Source organism: Physcomitrium patens, chromosome 20, assembly GCF_059467195.1.
Source record: "Physcomitrium patens ecotype Gransden chromosome 20, ASM5946719v1, whole genome shotgun sequence".
Taxonomy (NCBI): domain Eukaryota; kingdom Viridiplantae; phylum Streptophyta; class Bryopsida; order Funariales; family Funariaceae; genus Physcomitrium; species Physcomitrium patens.
In genome coordinates, this window is record NC_143429.1 from 16,338,758 (window position 1) to 16,354,742 (window position 15,985).

Below are 15,985 nucleotides of genomic sequence, written 5' to 3' on the forward strand. Positions count from 1 at the left end.
CTCAACTAAGAAAATTTGCCATAACATTAAACAAAATTTGAGGTTATAATATATTTCCGAAATTACATGAATATCCTCATCTAAATAAAATTATGTCTTAAGACAAATTTGGGAGCCTAAATATAGAAAAATATACATGATCAATCTAACTTTGGATATAGAATTATTCTTTCAGGTATATGTAATGATAGTTTCAATTCGAGAGTCTTTGTTTTTAATTTTAAATTTGGCCTTACCATTATCTTGTATCTATAATATTGTTGGAGTGCTGGAGCATTGCTCAGCTGTCATTGGATGACAGAACCTTTTACCATCGCTTCTGTTTCATGCACGCTCGTGATACACTGCGTTGGAAAAAATCATTCACTCGATGAAAAATTTGAAGACAGTGAACTGTTCACATGAAACTATTTGGCTCAAGATTTTCATGAATGTCAAGGTACAGAAAAAGTAAAATCAAAACCATGGCTGCTGATATCATCAACGATAAGCGTGAAACTGATCTTTGTAGTCACAAAATAAAACACTAACACAACCAACTTTTCATTTCTGCGTATCTAAACCTCACAGTCGCCAGTCTGCTGCACCAAGTTTTGCACATTTACAAAACTCCTAATAATGGGTCCCACAGCAATACACGAGAAGAGGAGCAACAGCAACCTACAACTTTACTGCATCGACACAGTAGGTTCAGGCCTATGAATCCAAGAGACTTGACTGGCAAAAATACCAACAGCCCTCCCGTGCTTGCATCCCACGATTTCTCACGAGTGTAAAATCACAACCCCGTCTGACAGTGGTCTGTTGAATGACTCTCCAGTAGTATCTGAGAGCTACTCAAAGAGTATGAAGACATCCCTTCAGTCTAATGGCTTTTAATGCACTCCTAAAATAGAAAATTTATTCAGCGGACTCGTCTGACGAGCTTCCCCCATCACTCTTGTCTAAAGATGCTTTGCCCTTCGATGTCCTGCTCTTCGATTTTGCCTTCGACGCTTCCTCCTTTTCAACTTCATCGTCATCGCTGTATTCACTTTCGTAGTCTTCATCATAGTCATCATTGGCATTGGCATCCTCATCTTCTTCTTCAGATCCTTCCTCTAACAATGGGCTCTCTTCACTGGGCAGAACAACACGTGTGCCAGCTCTGCTTCTCTTCAATACCTTGAACTTGACGTTCACCTTGCGGTCCACGCCAATCCAGGTATCTGAGAGACAAAAAGCTGTTAAATTATAAATACCCTCTGCTGGTGCCTGAAACTTCGCCACGACAAGGCGGGAACCAGATTTCACTTTCTCCACTGCTTCACGGACTGCCTTAGAAACTTCGGCATCATCCGCCCCAGTCCCTTCCAAGGATTCTTGAATTGTTTTTGCGGATGCTGACAAAGCAGCTGCTTCATCCGTGAAAGTAATACGTTGTGACACCCACACAGAGTTTGCTTGAGTGTCGGCCAACAATAACCAGTAGTGCTCATCTTTGAAGTAGGGGAAATGAGGGGCATGTGGATGACAATTCACAAGACCATTTGGTCGGTGCAAGGTGATCCAAGCTTTCAAAGTGACTATATCACCAGCTTGGACACCTTCTTCACCTTCAGTCTCACAGAAAACGTCAAGGTTGATGTTAGGAATAATTTCCAGCACCGCTTCAACATCTTTAGCTTCATCTTCCGAAAATCCTCCTACCGTAGTCAAGAGCTCCCTGCGATCCTCCGGGCTCATGTCTCGCAGCTCCTGGAAGGTACGAACTTTCTGCACAAATTTTATAGTTTAGTCTCCATCTCATTAAATCCATATTACAGTTTGATTGGGCGTGACAATGTTACAATTTATATGAAGACATACCTTGCGACCAATTTTCTTCACAACACCTTCACTAAAATGAGGCAGTTGCAAAAAAGGTGAAACTCCATCACCAGATGTCGCTGCCGCAGATACTCCAGATGCCTTTCTCGCACTCAATGGAACAGCCTTCAAAATAGAAAAAAAAATGTTTGTTTTTGTCACAAGAAAGAAAAAAAATTCAAAATTCAAATTGAGACGACAAAAAAACAAACAGATTAATCTGCTTTAATTTGCTGTGCTGCTTCAATTTGAAAGAAGTTTCACTGGGTGAAACAAGCACAGCAACGTTAATTGCGCAAAGCGTTTCTCATAGAGAACAAGTCGAGTTTGGAGATAAACAGAACCATCGACTAACAATACCTGTGTGATACTTTGAGAGAGTTCCATAACACCAAGAGCAGGTCGCAACCAACCATGACCCTCAGCATTTCGTGCTGCTACTGCCATCTGCCAACATCGCCAGGCTCAATACTAGTTAAAATTACAGCACTGCAAGGACCAAGATTTGAACATTACTTTGATAAATATCCCTCAGGCAATCCAGAATAATATTTCGTTTAAAGAAAGAAAATGCATGAAGGTGTCGCAATCAAATGTGTGCTAAAAACAAGTCATTGGAGGGAAATATCAACTATGCTCCTCTATTCACCTAAACAACATAAAATCATAGCAGCAAACCCACCAGGAATCTTACAGTTTCAGAGGTACAATACAAGCATTGAACCAAGTGCGTTTAGGAAAGTTAAACCACGAACACAAGCTAGAACCAAATGATAAACCAGTAGCAACTCCAGTACCTTCATAAGTTCCTCAAGCAAACGGGGAGTGAGCTGAAGTACTTGCTGAAAATCAGCTCTTAGTGCAGCTGGCACACTGCTCGCCTCTCTGGTCAGCTGGGCCAGCAGTAGCAACTCTGTCTGCCACAGCACATATTCAGGGCAAACACATCAATGGGAAAACTGCCAATCGGAACTTAACTTCCTATGATTACTAAATCAAATATAATATTTAGGTACAAAATCAAGAAACACATTGGCACCGCAACTAGTTGTATGAGTCAAGAGTTGTTTAATGCATAAAGACCAGAATATTGCACAAGATTAAACAACTCCATTGAGAAATCACGCACAATAAGAAACTTGCGACTATGAATGGCAGCAACTGGAATAAAAAGAATAATATTAACAGCCTACGTCGACTTCTCGAAGGTATCTACACTACTGTCTGAAGTATGCACCTTGATCAATGCAGGATGCCCTTTCCAGAATTTAGCTTGTTCTTGCTTGAGGTTTTTGGGATCCAGGTTAAGCTCGCTTCGAACAACAAGGAATAACTTTTGCAGGGGCTCTTCATCACTGCGTCGAACTGGCAACTCAATGTACTCTTGTGCTTTCACAAGCACATCCAACACTTTGCTGCCAGGACCAGACCAACATTGTGAGTTGATGCTTTCTGGTGCCATCAGAAACCCTGCTTGGTGCACTTTAGGAAGCTAAATATAATCGCCTAATACGAAGAAGATTGAAGATATGTAGAGTGTGGCTCGCAAATTACTAAGATATATTTTAAGCAGTAGGATTCATAATCGATACAAGACCGGGTTCACTAAAGCAGATGTCGTTTCCACTACAACATTTATGAATTATATATAACAGAAATCCACTAAATCAGGCAGTCATGGCGTCCAAGCTACAAAAGGAGAGAAACCACACCTGGGTGCAAGCGATTGCTTCATGAAGTGATAATAATGCATCAATGTCTGGTGCATGACATAATTCCCAGTGTATTTTGAGGAACGTGATAGATACACTACAGCAATCATGAGAGGTAGAAGAATACCGAGCCCAACCAAACCCAATAGAACAGCACCACCAGCTGCTCCTTGAATATTGAGAAGGAAAGAAGGCAAGGCAATACCCATTTGCATTCCCTGCAGTGAGCCCCAAGAGCAATTGTAAGAGAAAAAGTAGTCGGTAGGCAAGAATGTGATCTCCAAATGCATCAACTAGTAACGTTACTCTGATCCGCAGTACCCTCTACGAGATCAAATGAGACATCAAGTCTTTTAAAAGTTCTAAGACGGAGATCTTATACACAATCCAGGCTTCAAACCGAGAGACACAGGTCGAACATTAGTGTACAACAGTAGCCGTCCAATATGTTACAAAGAGGATCCGCGGTTGCAAAGTTAATTATCAACAGTAAAGTTTGGCCCACATGAAAATGATGAAGGTGCAAACCTGGCGTCCATCGGGGTGACCATACTTCTCGTAATTCTCTCTTGATACAGGATCCGTTAGTGCTTGATATGCCTTCGTGATGTGCTCCACGAAGTACTTGTTTGCCTCTGCACATGGAAGAAAACGTCAGATTGCAAGTGGACGCGCTAAAGAGTTAGTGTAGCGGGAAATACTAAAGTTCCGCCCACACCACCAATAAACTCGAAAGGTGAATAAGACTTCGACAGATCCTAATGGCACTAACAGTACGGGGAGGGAAAAACTCACACACACATACACACATCACAAAGCAGAATAAGAGCGCACCAGGGTCTGGATTTTTATCAGGATGATAAAGTAGGGACAACTTTCTGTAAGCCTTCTTGATGTCGGCATCTGTGGCGCTCGATTGTAGACCAAGAATTGAAAAGGGTTCGAAGACTTGGTTCTGCATTATCCGAGAAGAATTGCAACTTACAGTTTAAAGATGATCATCCACCAACACTCATTGCCTCGGCAATGAGTACAAACTAAAACTACAAGAAGCACTGAATGATTGAGAAGCTACTCAACAGTTGTGAACTTTTCCCAAACATGAAAGACAACGCGCAAGCAATAGATTACCTCTTGAGTGCTAGCCCTGATGTAGAAGACAAGGAACGCCATGACTATCCACATCAATACCAAGGTGACATTGCTGAACGTTGAAACTCTCCCTATCTGCTCACGAAACCAGCAACATTTTAAAAAACTGTCATGAATTACACTTTAAAAAAGAAGATGCAAGTAATTGAGCTAACCTAAAAATAAGATGAGCAGAATCTCGAAGAAATGATCAAGTACAAAACCTGCGGCACACATAGTGTTCAGATTCTACTTTAATGTTGTTGGACTAGCGGAACACAAGTGGACATACAGTTGCTACTCGTGTCCTCCTATCTTCATAACCAGGGCTAGAGCACATTGAACGATGCACGACAAAACCCTTGAAGCTTGGATAATACATACCAGCTAAAAGACCTAATCTAGAGAAAGCAACTGATCACTAATTGATTCACCAGAGTACGATAAAGAATTCTAGCTACAAAAAAACTGCGTTCACTTTCTTCAGCATGAAATCATCCTCCAAAACGGCCGATGGTTTCTCATAAGCAATGATCACCAAATCATGAAATTTAACTATCTAGCTTTACGACATCCTCTGATGGCACCTACATGCTCGGATTCAGTATATATTTCCATTGCGACTCTTCTAAGACAGATCGAAGAATTGATCCAACCACACTACATCCAAACCTTTCCAGCATTACGCCGAAAAAGATGCTGCCAATTACCCATCAAATGGCAGCAGCAAGAAATTGAAAATTGCTTGTTCCGAAAGCATGCAGTTAACCCAGTTGGAACTAAACCAAGGGTCTTCTACAAGGTTTCGTAACCTAATCCTTAATGACAATCAGCTACGACTCGATTTCCCCTGCACTCACCAACTGTCCTGTCACCTCCTAAACCCTGTGCTGCTAACACTTGCCTTGAGGATCCAGAAGAAGAAGACGAAGAAGAAAGATCTTCCCAAGTAAATAAAAAAACAAATGGGAAGAGCTGACAAACCCGCTTGAGCAGAGACGTCTGATACTTGGGCGAGCGCATACACTCGGAGCAACGACAATGCAAATTTTTGCTCTTGTTGGAGGCAGCGGTAGAAACGCGGTAGATTGTCCATGGCACCACGAACAAACCCAGCACGGACAAAATGAAGATTGGGAACAAGGAGCTCATCTCCTCGGACGCCGCCATCGCTGAGTCCTCCTGCCCTGCGCCAGTGCCCCTCCTGGCTCCTGCGCTTGGTCCAAAACCTCTCGCAGCCCCCCAATCTCCCGATCAAAACATGCACCCACAAATCCCTTCACATCTGAAACACCTTCGCAGGGTGAGATCATTCCGCGCAGCACCACCCGCAATCGATCGATCGACCCTCGGAGAGCGGGGGGCGAGTGTGACGACGACATGCGACGAAGAGCAAACCCTGACAAGGTGCCAGGTAGGCTTCTGACGTGGACCCCTCAATTTGCTGATCTGGCAATACGCGCCCTATGGGGTGCGATCTATGACGACGGTGACGGAGCCCTTCGCTGTGCTGGAACCGACAGGGCTTCGACGTGACGTGGCATGTCTTCCACGTGGCCGTTCATTGTGAAGCATTCTTATCTGTATGTGTGTAATTTATTCTCTCCAGAAAATAAATACCCAATTCAGCGCAATAATAATAAGAATATTGATAATATTTTTGATATTAATATTTTCTCTTATATTAGTTCTTATGGTGGTTGCTAAATTATTATTATTATTATTATTTTTGTGAAGTAGTGCATTCTTTCAACTGTATTTTGGGAATTATGGTGTAAAAATTGACTACAAACATTGATGGCATTCTTGTTGTATGCTTTGCAATGTGAATTGTTGCCATCTTTTTGTGCGTGTGTATGTGTATGTGTATGTGTTTTTTTTTTTTTTTTTTTTTTTTTTTGTCTTTTTTGGTTTTGTTTTGTTTTTTGTTTTGTTTTGTTTTGTTTTGTTTTTGTTTTTGTTTTTTTTTTTGTAAAGAAAATCTCAAAATTGAAGTTAAAAAAAAAAAAAAAAAAAAAAAAAAAAATCAGACTGTCATGTAAAATTCAATGTTTTTTATGTTAAGAAAGCATCAACATTCTAGGCTATTAATTTAAAACTAAGCACCTTCATTTTATTTTATTTAAATTCATTCAAATATTGCTACTTTTGGTTGAGCATTTCAAGATATATTACATTTCAAATTTTTTTACATGGTTTAATTAAAAATATGAAACAAGTGAAGGAAAATTCAATAAGGTAAATAAATTTAATTAAAATCTTAAAATATTAAAAGATTGCCAATAAATATCACAAATTTTATTTTCCATGAGTATGGTTGACTTATGTTTTACACAGTTTCATTATCATAAAAGCACTCACTGGTAGTAAACATTGATATTACACATTTAGAAATGTTTTTTTTTCAAGTATTTTATATATATATATATATATATATATATATATGAATAAAGAAATAAAAGTCGTAATGTGGATATTTCAGATGACCACTTTCTTGAAATTATATTATTTGTTATTTATCCCATTTTAACATTTCGAAAAATAAAAATTTCATCTGTATAAAATAAAAATCTTAGAAATACAAATTATTAGTGTCTAACTCATGCTGTTTGAAACAAATTCATTAATAATTACATTTACAAAAACCAGTTATGATATGTTGAATAATTAAATTCTACCAAACCATATTTTTGCAATAAAAAAAATATGAGATTTACAACATAATCTTGTCATATATATTTTGAAAAAAAAATCCATCTAATATTAGATTTCAAGTTGTTGTTGTTGTAATTTGAAGTAGCCAACACCATGCCATGAGTAGATGAGAATAAAAGAAGTAGAAATAAGTAATAAAAAAAAAACCAAACAAATCAAAGAGGTATTGAAGTGGACAAAACATCCTTGCTAATTATTGTCATGTATCATGGTTTTCAAGTGCAAGATTGAAGCCAAACAAGTATTAGGAGAAGCACCACGTAATTTTCACCTTTTACCTTTGATGTCATTTCATCCTTTTCTAAATGCATTAAAGTGGATTACTTATTATGTACATAACTCAAGTAATTCTACTGCACACATGACTTACATCTATCAAAATAATAAGCAATTGGTTTTGGATAAGTAGCTCTTTATTTGATATATGTTTAGTTTATAATGATAGACCTCAACACCCACAACTAATTATATGTTTTTTATAAGAAACTTTTAAGTTTGACTTGTTTAATCAACAATCTTCTAAGCAATCCTTGACTAATTATATTTTTATTATAATCATGTCTATACTTTTCAATAAAAACATTACATGTATTTCACCATCTCAAGGGTTTGAACCATATCACAACATTTCTCCTATTGCTTATTGGTAAGTCATTATATATATATATATATATATATATATAGCTTGTAACTACTTTGCAACATTTTATGTATGATTTTAAACATCTATTAAAGTCTTTATAACACATAACTATTTTGAAACTTTGCATATTGTCATATAATATGATTACTATGTCTACATGTAAATATCTAATGTATCATGTTACTTCAAGGCACTTTATACTTAGAAGTATATTTTGAAAGGCCATATTTCAAAATTTAATCAATATTTCTTTCTAAATAAAGAAGTTCTTTCTTTAAGAGTCTTATTTTTGAATATAATATGAAATGAGAATATGCCATAAAATGAACAAAGTAATTTTTTTAAAAAACACAACTCTAAATATGACAATTCATATCTTAATTTAAATAATTATCAAAAACATAAAAAATTGATTTTTTGTTTTGATAGTTACTTTCAACATATTTGATATTTTAATGTAGCTTCTAAGTTTTTACTAAAAACCACTCAAGTAAAAAATATGAAATAAAAATTTCAAATAACAACACTATTAACATCTTGTAGGAAATATATATATGATTGATGCTGCAAACATATTCCAACTTGCTAGAAATACACTTAATGTTGTCATGTGCATACTTAAAATATGTGGAGGATTGTGATTGGTGGAATATCATATTGTAGATCTTTCTACTTGACATAAGTGCGGAGAAAGGCAGAAGCTCTCCCTTTGGTGGTCCTACTAACTAATGAGCATGCAAGGTCAAATAAGTGCAATTTCTTCTATCATTGGAAAGGATTTGAAGTGATTCATTGTGTCCTTCTTAGAAATACAAGTTAACTTTTATCAACAAATAATACTATCTTGCCATCAAAATCACTCAAGAAAAGAATATTAATTCTCATGTTGCTTTAATATCATTGAACATTATAGAAATCATCCAAGCTATATCTCACATGTCTCTTGTGATTGTAGATGACTGTCACAAACCACCATATTCCAAAAACCTCCATAACACTCTTTATCAAACAATCACCAAGGCTTTCTATGTGAATCTATTCTATATGCCATAAGAAGTCTTTGCTAGTTGAAGCCTCATTTCCATCATACTTGCTAAACTTCTTAATTTCACAATTTTTCTTTATTTCATAATCTAAAAAAACACAACAAACTAAATATATTTAATTAGTATTATATAAGTTATACTAATATTTTTTTAATATTTCAAAAAATTAAAAAAAAAATTGGTTTGATAAATAATTAATAAATTTGGTATAGACATCTAAAATAGAATATAAAAGTGTGCTCAAAGAAATTGTAATAATATTCATATATATACAATTTTTTTAGGTAGTTGATTGAAATCATTTTTAATTCATAAGCATCATCTTAAACATTGTTTAGTTTTAATGAAGTTGGTTGAAGTTTTTTTTAAAATTACACTTATTAATTAACATACAAAAACCATGTATAAAGAAAGAAAGACTACGACATCTTTATTTCATGAAATCATCATTTTATAACATAGAACTAATAAATTAACTATTTACACTAAAAAAGAAATTAAGTCTAATAAGATGACTATAGAATTGAATTTATTTTGTATTAATCTTATAGAAATTGTATTATTCAAAAAAATTTCATTGTTATGCAAATAATTCAAAATCAAGTTAAATACTTTTAGTGGTAAAAAAATCTTTTTTGGATCTTTTAATACAATAATTGTAGTATTGTTGGTTTAGGTATGATACAAGTATTGTAGTAATGTTAATTAAAAATTGTAATTATATTTAATAAAGAATAAAAACATTAAAGTAATAAAGTCTCTATTATTATTAGAAAGCTTTTATGTTTTTAACATATATATCTTGAATATTTAGATAGTTGAAATAGAAAATTATTAAATTAACTCACCCAAATTTTAAATTGACCCAAGGCTCTACTTGGTCACTGTGAACAATATACATATACCCTCCTTGTTGTTTTTAAAAACACAAGCTTCAACCTTCATGTATCGAAATTTTCATTTGTAATATTTGGGTCAAATCTAAACCTCCATAATAACGGATACAAAACAAAGAACGTGAGATTAGGATCCTTGGTGCAACACTTATATTTTATAATTTAAGCATGCAAAATGAACTCTAAAACATATTAGTGTGTGCTGAACCACCATTTAGCAAAGATTTGTGTGTTGTTGTTTATAGAGTTCACAATTTTTTCTATTTTCACATTGGAGTGGAAGTCACAAAGGAGGTGCAATGCAAAGCAGGTTCTGCTGTTACAAACAAGAATAGACACAGAGAATAACTCACTACAACTTCGATTTCGGTGACAACCTGGATATTAGCTCGTCTGCAACAGCATCGATGAACTCTTCAGTGTTGAGATAATTATTCCTGCTCACACTGCAGTTCAATGCAATACAATCAGAAGCTTGCGCTAGAATCAAGTGCCCCAAAAGGAATGACACATATAATAAGCCAATGTTCAGAAAAAAAAAAATGCATTCAACTTTTACTCAAAATACACAGGGTAAGATTTGGGACTCACTGCCTGAAGACCTCACTCAACCATTGTGCAATCTTAAAGAACTTACTTGGGGCCATGGCTAAGGAGAGCGAGATCCTTCGTCATCTTTCCAGACTCAACCGTCGCAATGCAAGCTGCCTCCAGGCTTTGAGCAAATTCTTGAAGCTTCGCATTGCCGTCCAAGAGCGCTCTGAAGCAATCGGATAGAGATTTAGGATCGATCCAACGTGCAAGATTAAGCTCCAGTTTCTAATCATCAATAGAGTTATCTAAGCCGGAAATACCTGGGATTCGTTATGTCCGACAAGACCAATATGCAGCGTAGTAATAAAATTTTAAAGGAGCACTCGGGCAGGGAACATACCTGTGACCAAGACCGCGAGTCCAAGCAAAAATAGAAGCGATACTGTTGGTACTGGTTTCACCTCCTTTCTGGTGCACCCTGAAGTGCCTGGTCACAGTCCCATGAGCAGCTTCTGCTTCAATAGTTTTCCCATCTGGACAGATCTGATGACAAAAATACCAATTGCTGCTCAGTAAAATAAATGAACGCCCATACCAAGAGTGCCATACCTCTCAGTATTAATTGAACTAAATTTTACTTTTTGGTATTAACTACCAGTTGTCATGCAGGATGCAAGACCCAAGCATACAAAATATAACAGAAACAGCAAATTCTGGTTTGGGAGATAAATAGTGCACATATTAAGACCAAGCGAATAATCATAACATTTGTAACCTGCGTTGTAGTCCAAACGTGAAAGAAATTACAATAAAAGCGGAAACAAGTGAAGCAAACCATACCAATACAGAAGTCATAAGGCCAAGCGATCCAAAACCTGCACACAAAAAAATGATTTACTATTCTAGGTCTGTACAGCTAAAGTACACAGCATTAAATCGTCTATGTGCACCACAAAAATAAGTGCTCAGCAATCAAGAAGAGCTAACAAATATCCTGAATTAATGGCCATTGGATCCTTCCAAAAATTAGAAATGGATCATTACCTTGAGCAAGCATATCACTTTGAACATCTCCGTCGTAGTTTTTACAGGCCCATACATATTCACCTTCGCTCTTAAGGGCATATGCAACCATATCATCTATAAGACGGTGCTCATACCTGTAATTTGTGCATGTTTAACACATGTTCAGTATCGAAAGAGAATATTTGATATAACGTACACCATCAATAAATACCCATATAACCACCACGGTACATGTTAGAAATACAAGTTAGAAGAACAAGTAAAAGAAAAACAGCATCCACAATATGAACTATGATGAAATCACGGCATGTAAGCAAGAGCTCATGTCTGAAGAAAGCCAGTTACCAGATTCCGGCATCTTTGAACTTAGCCTCCCATCCCTCGTTTACAAATACTTCCTGAAAGATGTCCTTGAACCTGAACAGAAACCACTGGGCCATTTAATTCACCATATGACCAAACAAATTACCACACACAATAATGAAAAGATATATCACCATGTCTAGGAATTATTGACTATTTCCAAGGCCTACCTATCTCGAATAAATCAATATGCTAAACCTAAGAGAATGAGTACAAGAAATCACTAAGAAAGCCTCACATTAATGAACCTCAGTTCGAACACGTCGAACGTGTTCACATTTCAGTGTGAAATGCTACTCCATCAAAACAACAGCTGAGACATTGTTAAGACGAGAAGACAACTGTCTGAGATGACCAGATTACCTTCCATCATATTTCTTTAAGATGGTGTTCTTTGTGCTCAGGTACAATGGCCATTTCTTTTGCATTGCCATGGTGAAAGATGCCTTTGCGAATCCTCGAATGGACTGCTTACAATCACACCGGTTAGGCCATTGAAGAAAAAATGAAAAAAGAACAGGCTGTTCTATCATATTTTCAAGCATCATAACGTACGTTAGGATGAACTCTGATTAAGACATCCAGCGTTTGTGATATTAATCTGAAGTCAAAACATACCTCATCAGTGTTGTACATACAAAGTGCAACTCCTCCAGCCCCATTATAGTGGTAAACATCCAAGTCTATAGGTTCTCCACCATTATCTGGTTCTGCATACGCAAAGGACACCATTATACGCATTCCTGGTACATAGTTGATACTTCACTAGCAATAAAGCTACAGGTTGTCATGGAGATCTTATGAACAACTCCCAGGTTCAATTGCTTCAATTCCAAACAGGGTAACAAGTCTCATTGCTATCCAACTACATTACATTTCACAGACATCATACATCTGATCCTAAGTGATATCATTCACCCGTAAATGTACAACACCAGAAAGATGGTGATAAAACAACCGCATACAGAGAAAAGTCAAACTTGTACCAAAAACCATCTTGAGCTTGCCCGGTCCTTTGAATACGGCGTCTGTTGCCTTGTACTGATCACCGTAAGCATGCCTGCCAATGCAGATAGGTTTTGTCCAGCCTGCACACCAACTGCAATTTAACTCTTCCAGCAGATACAAATACCTCTTAGGACGTAGTTCAAAACTATGGGTCTGTGAAAAAGTCAAAGGTACCGTTTAGCGCATACCAGGAACAAGACGGGGAATGTTCTTGCATAAAATAGGCTCGCGAAACACAGTGCCTGCCAACAACCAAGCACATACAAATCCTAATATGAGTTTCTGAGTTGGAAGATACCTTGTTGACATTTGACACTAGTGTCCTCGAACTCCAAATCATGCAAATCCAAAAGATAAAGACAGTGTTTCGTTATCCTTTTAGCTGGTGGGAACAACACAAATGTACATGATACAGAAGCACATAAATATTGTCTAGCCAAATATAGCATTTTATACCATCGAGAACATTCCTGATGGTCCCATTTGGACTCCTCCACATCTGCTTAAGCCCAAATTCCTTCACACGACCTTCATCTGAAATCAACAAGAACAACACTAATTCGTTAACTGACAAATTGCAACCAAAACTGTAAGATTTGGACAGAACTATCGTGCGCAACATTATTGCCTTGTGTGCAAGATTAGTCTTAACCAGTGTTCGGGTAGGTACCACACCAACACTGGCAATTTAAACAAAACAAGGTCGTATAAATAAGAAAATATAGAATCCTATAGAGGGTTTCTACATTCAAACAAGTGCCGCAAATGAAACAAACCAGGAGTTATGGTTGCACACTTGACAGCAACGTTATATCTGCACAAGAAAGCCAAAAAAATTAGGGAGGGCAATCTCGCTGGTAAATTGTCCATGGGTTAGGCTATCTGCTGCCCATTATTCAATGGCTGGTTCTTGTTATTAAATACAGACGTCAAGTCGCTCTGCAAGCATGAGAGAACACCGTTGACCAATCTCTCTCCCGGATAATATTGCATAAACAGAAAAATTCAATATGGAAATGGTTTCATACTTGAGCGTAGCTTCAGCACTCTCATGCGTCACCCTGTCATTAGTTGCATCTCTATTTAGTATTCCCAGATCGTAGTATTTCAATTCCACGTCCACGTATGGAAGGATGAGCTGCAGCAGATCCCACGAAGGGCTGATAAGATAAAACTCTCCTCAATACAGAAAACCAAGTTTTCCACCATCCGGAATAAATTTACTGCTAAATTGAAATGTTGGGACATTGTCAAATACTGATAGACAGTCGATATCGCGTTTCCAACTACATGATAAAAGGAGATTCGACCATTGTACAGCTGACCTTAAAAGGCTTGACTAAAGGCCGTCATGGCCTCCTCCTCAGACGCAGGCTCCGACCGACTGTAAAATAATGAAAGAAGATAAGTTGTACTTACCTTTTCCTTGATCATTTGCCAAATTATTCTTGTCATTTCATCACCTGCACCATAATGACCGCACAACTCAGAATAAACTGAAGTTCGAAGAAACACAAGAAACTAGGAGCGCTTCGTCCAATGTGTAATATCAAGAGCCTAGATAGAATTGCAGGAGGAAAAACCTCAACATTGTAATTTGGGATCTAACGAACTCTTGTGAATACTAAGAAACCTCCTTCTTACTATGGGCGTGCAAGAATTGCCAAAAGCATTAGATTGTCTGAAAACGAGTTCAATAAAAACGACACTGCAACTGAATAAAGAAGACATATAGCATACGAAAGACCATCAAAAAACACATAATAGATCTACACGTGCAGTGGCAAAGTGTAGACCATGTTTTTCCACCGTGAATAGGTCAACAAGTGTGGCTATCGATTACGCAATGTTCAGCCCGACTTCATATTCATCCAAGGTCACACTTAAAGAGTACAATTCGGCATATAAAACAGTCCTGTGGAAATCCAATTCTGCCGATTGACTATAACAAACTAATGAGCCGCCAAATTTTACAAAGAATCGAGCAATTCAAAGAAATACCACAGATGCGACAGCTTTGCTATTTTCGGCGTATGAAAATTGGTAAAACTATGCATTCCATCCACTGAATTGTCACGATTCCGAGTCCATATCAACTGTACGTCCATCTCCTCCCAATTTGAAACAAACAGTTAAACGAATCGATCACTCGTCCGATACACACAAACGAATCAAAAATAAGAAAAAACAAACCGCTAAAAATTGAGCTCAACAACACCAAAATCAGGTTCACCCGCGCCTCCCAAACAACTAGTCCAACAAATTCCGCCCCAAGCACAATTCAACCACCACGGAAACAAGAACCATACCGTCCATCTCCACAATGGGATTCTCCACCTTGATTTTCTCCAGAGCCATGGCGGCGAAGCACCGGGACAGCCCCTGGCCCCGAAACTGAACGAAACCAAGCCTCCGAGCGCCCCCTATAACCCCAATGCCCGAAATAGCCGCAGCAGACGGCACAGGGCACGGGAAGAGACGAGAGTTGGACGAGGAGAGCGATAGCGATCGGGCGACGCGGTGTGGTGCGAGGGACGAGAGAGAGATGCAGGGCGATCGCAGTAGAGTGCGCATTGTGCGAGAATTTGCAGCGCAGAGCTCTCTCTCACAATCACACACAGACACACCTCAGGTTCTTCACTTGCTCCTGCTGCAAATGCCGAAGTAGCAATGAAATGAACGGGTCACAGGGAAAGCACCGGGTGAGACCCCTCCCAGCCCTCCGTCCACGTCACCCTCCACGTGTGCTTCTACGGACCCCCTTGCGCCATCCCACGTGGACCTCTGGCGCCGACTTGAGTGGGGTGCTGATTGGGCGCCAGGTCACTCCTTGCTCAAAGCTCATTCAAAGAACGACATTAATGCTTGTTTATTTTTATTTTTTTTATCATTTTAATTTTGTAGTGTGATGTTCATTATGTTGTATTGGGTTATTTGCTGTTGATGAGAAGAAGTTTAACTGTGATTAGAAAAAGATGAATATGTCATGTTAGCATTACAAGTATCTCCATTCAAGACTTTTCATGTGATACATTGTTTGTTTCTGTGTATGGCTTTTGGAAT

At 37.7% G+C, this 15,985-nt stretch overlaps 2 protein-coding genes across 3 annotated transcripts; both read right to left on the reverse strand.

Annotated features, from left to right (window-relative positions):
- Window positions 1–487: 487 nt before the first annotated feature.
- LOC112273430 (dnaJ protein ERDJ2A) lies at window positions 488–6,078 on the reverse strand. Its single transcript, XM_024502210.2, has 10 exons — window positions 5,676–6,078; window positions 4,692–4,787; window positions 4,395–4,515; window positions 4,089–4,195; window positions 3,561–3,778; window positions 3,086–3,263; window positions 2,646–2,765; window positions 2,209–2,295; window positions 1,849–1,974; window positions 488–1,755 (listed from the first exon to the last, which is right to left on the reverse strand). The coding sequence occupies exons 1-10, from the start codon at window positions 5,859–5,861 to the stop codon at window positions 901–903; spliced, it is 2,094 nt and encodes a 697-aa protein (XP_024357978.1). The 5' UTR covers window positions 5,862–6,078; the 3' UTR covers window positions 488–900.
- A 4,126-nt stretch (window positions 6,079–10,204) lies between these two features.
- Window positions 10,205–15,576, reverse strand: LOC112273684 (isocitrate dehydrogenase [NADP]). Of its 2 annotated transcripts, none has more exons than XM_024502740.3 (15): window positions 15,232–15,576; window positions 14,342–14,385; window positions 13,951–14,060; window positions 13,699–13,736; window positions 13,379–13,456; window positions 13,111–13,164; window positions 12,901–13,002; window positions 12,533–12,624; window positions 12,278–12,381; window positions 11,897–11,968; window positions 11,570–11,685; window positions 11,366–11,400; window positions 10,926–11,068; window positions 10,629–10,751; window positions 10,205–10,437 (listed from the first exon to the last, which is right to left on the reverse strand). In XM_024502740.3, the coding sequence occupies exons 1-15, from the start codon at window positions 15,494–15,496 to the stop codon at window positions 10,344–10,346; spliced, it is 1,470 nt and encodes a 489-aa protein (XP_024358508.1). In that variant the 5' UTR covers window positions 15,497–15,576; the 3' UTR covers window positions 10,205–10,343. The 2 variants fall into 2 exon arrangements, with proteins under 2 accessions (XP_024358508.1, XP_090101551.1); XM_090245425.1 differs by lacking the exon at window positions 15,232–15,576 and adding an exon at window positions 14,924–15,024.
- Window positions 15,577–15,985: the final 409 nt, after the last annotated feature.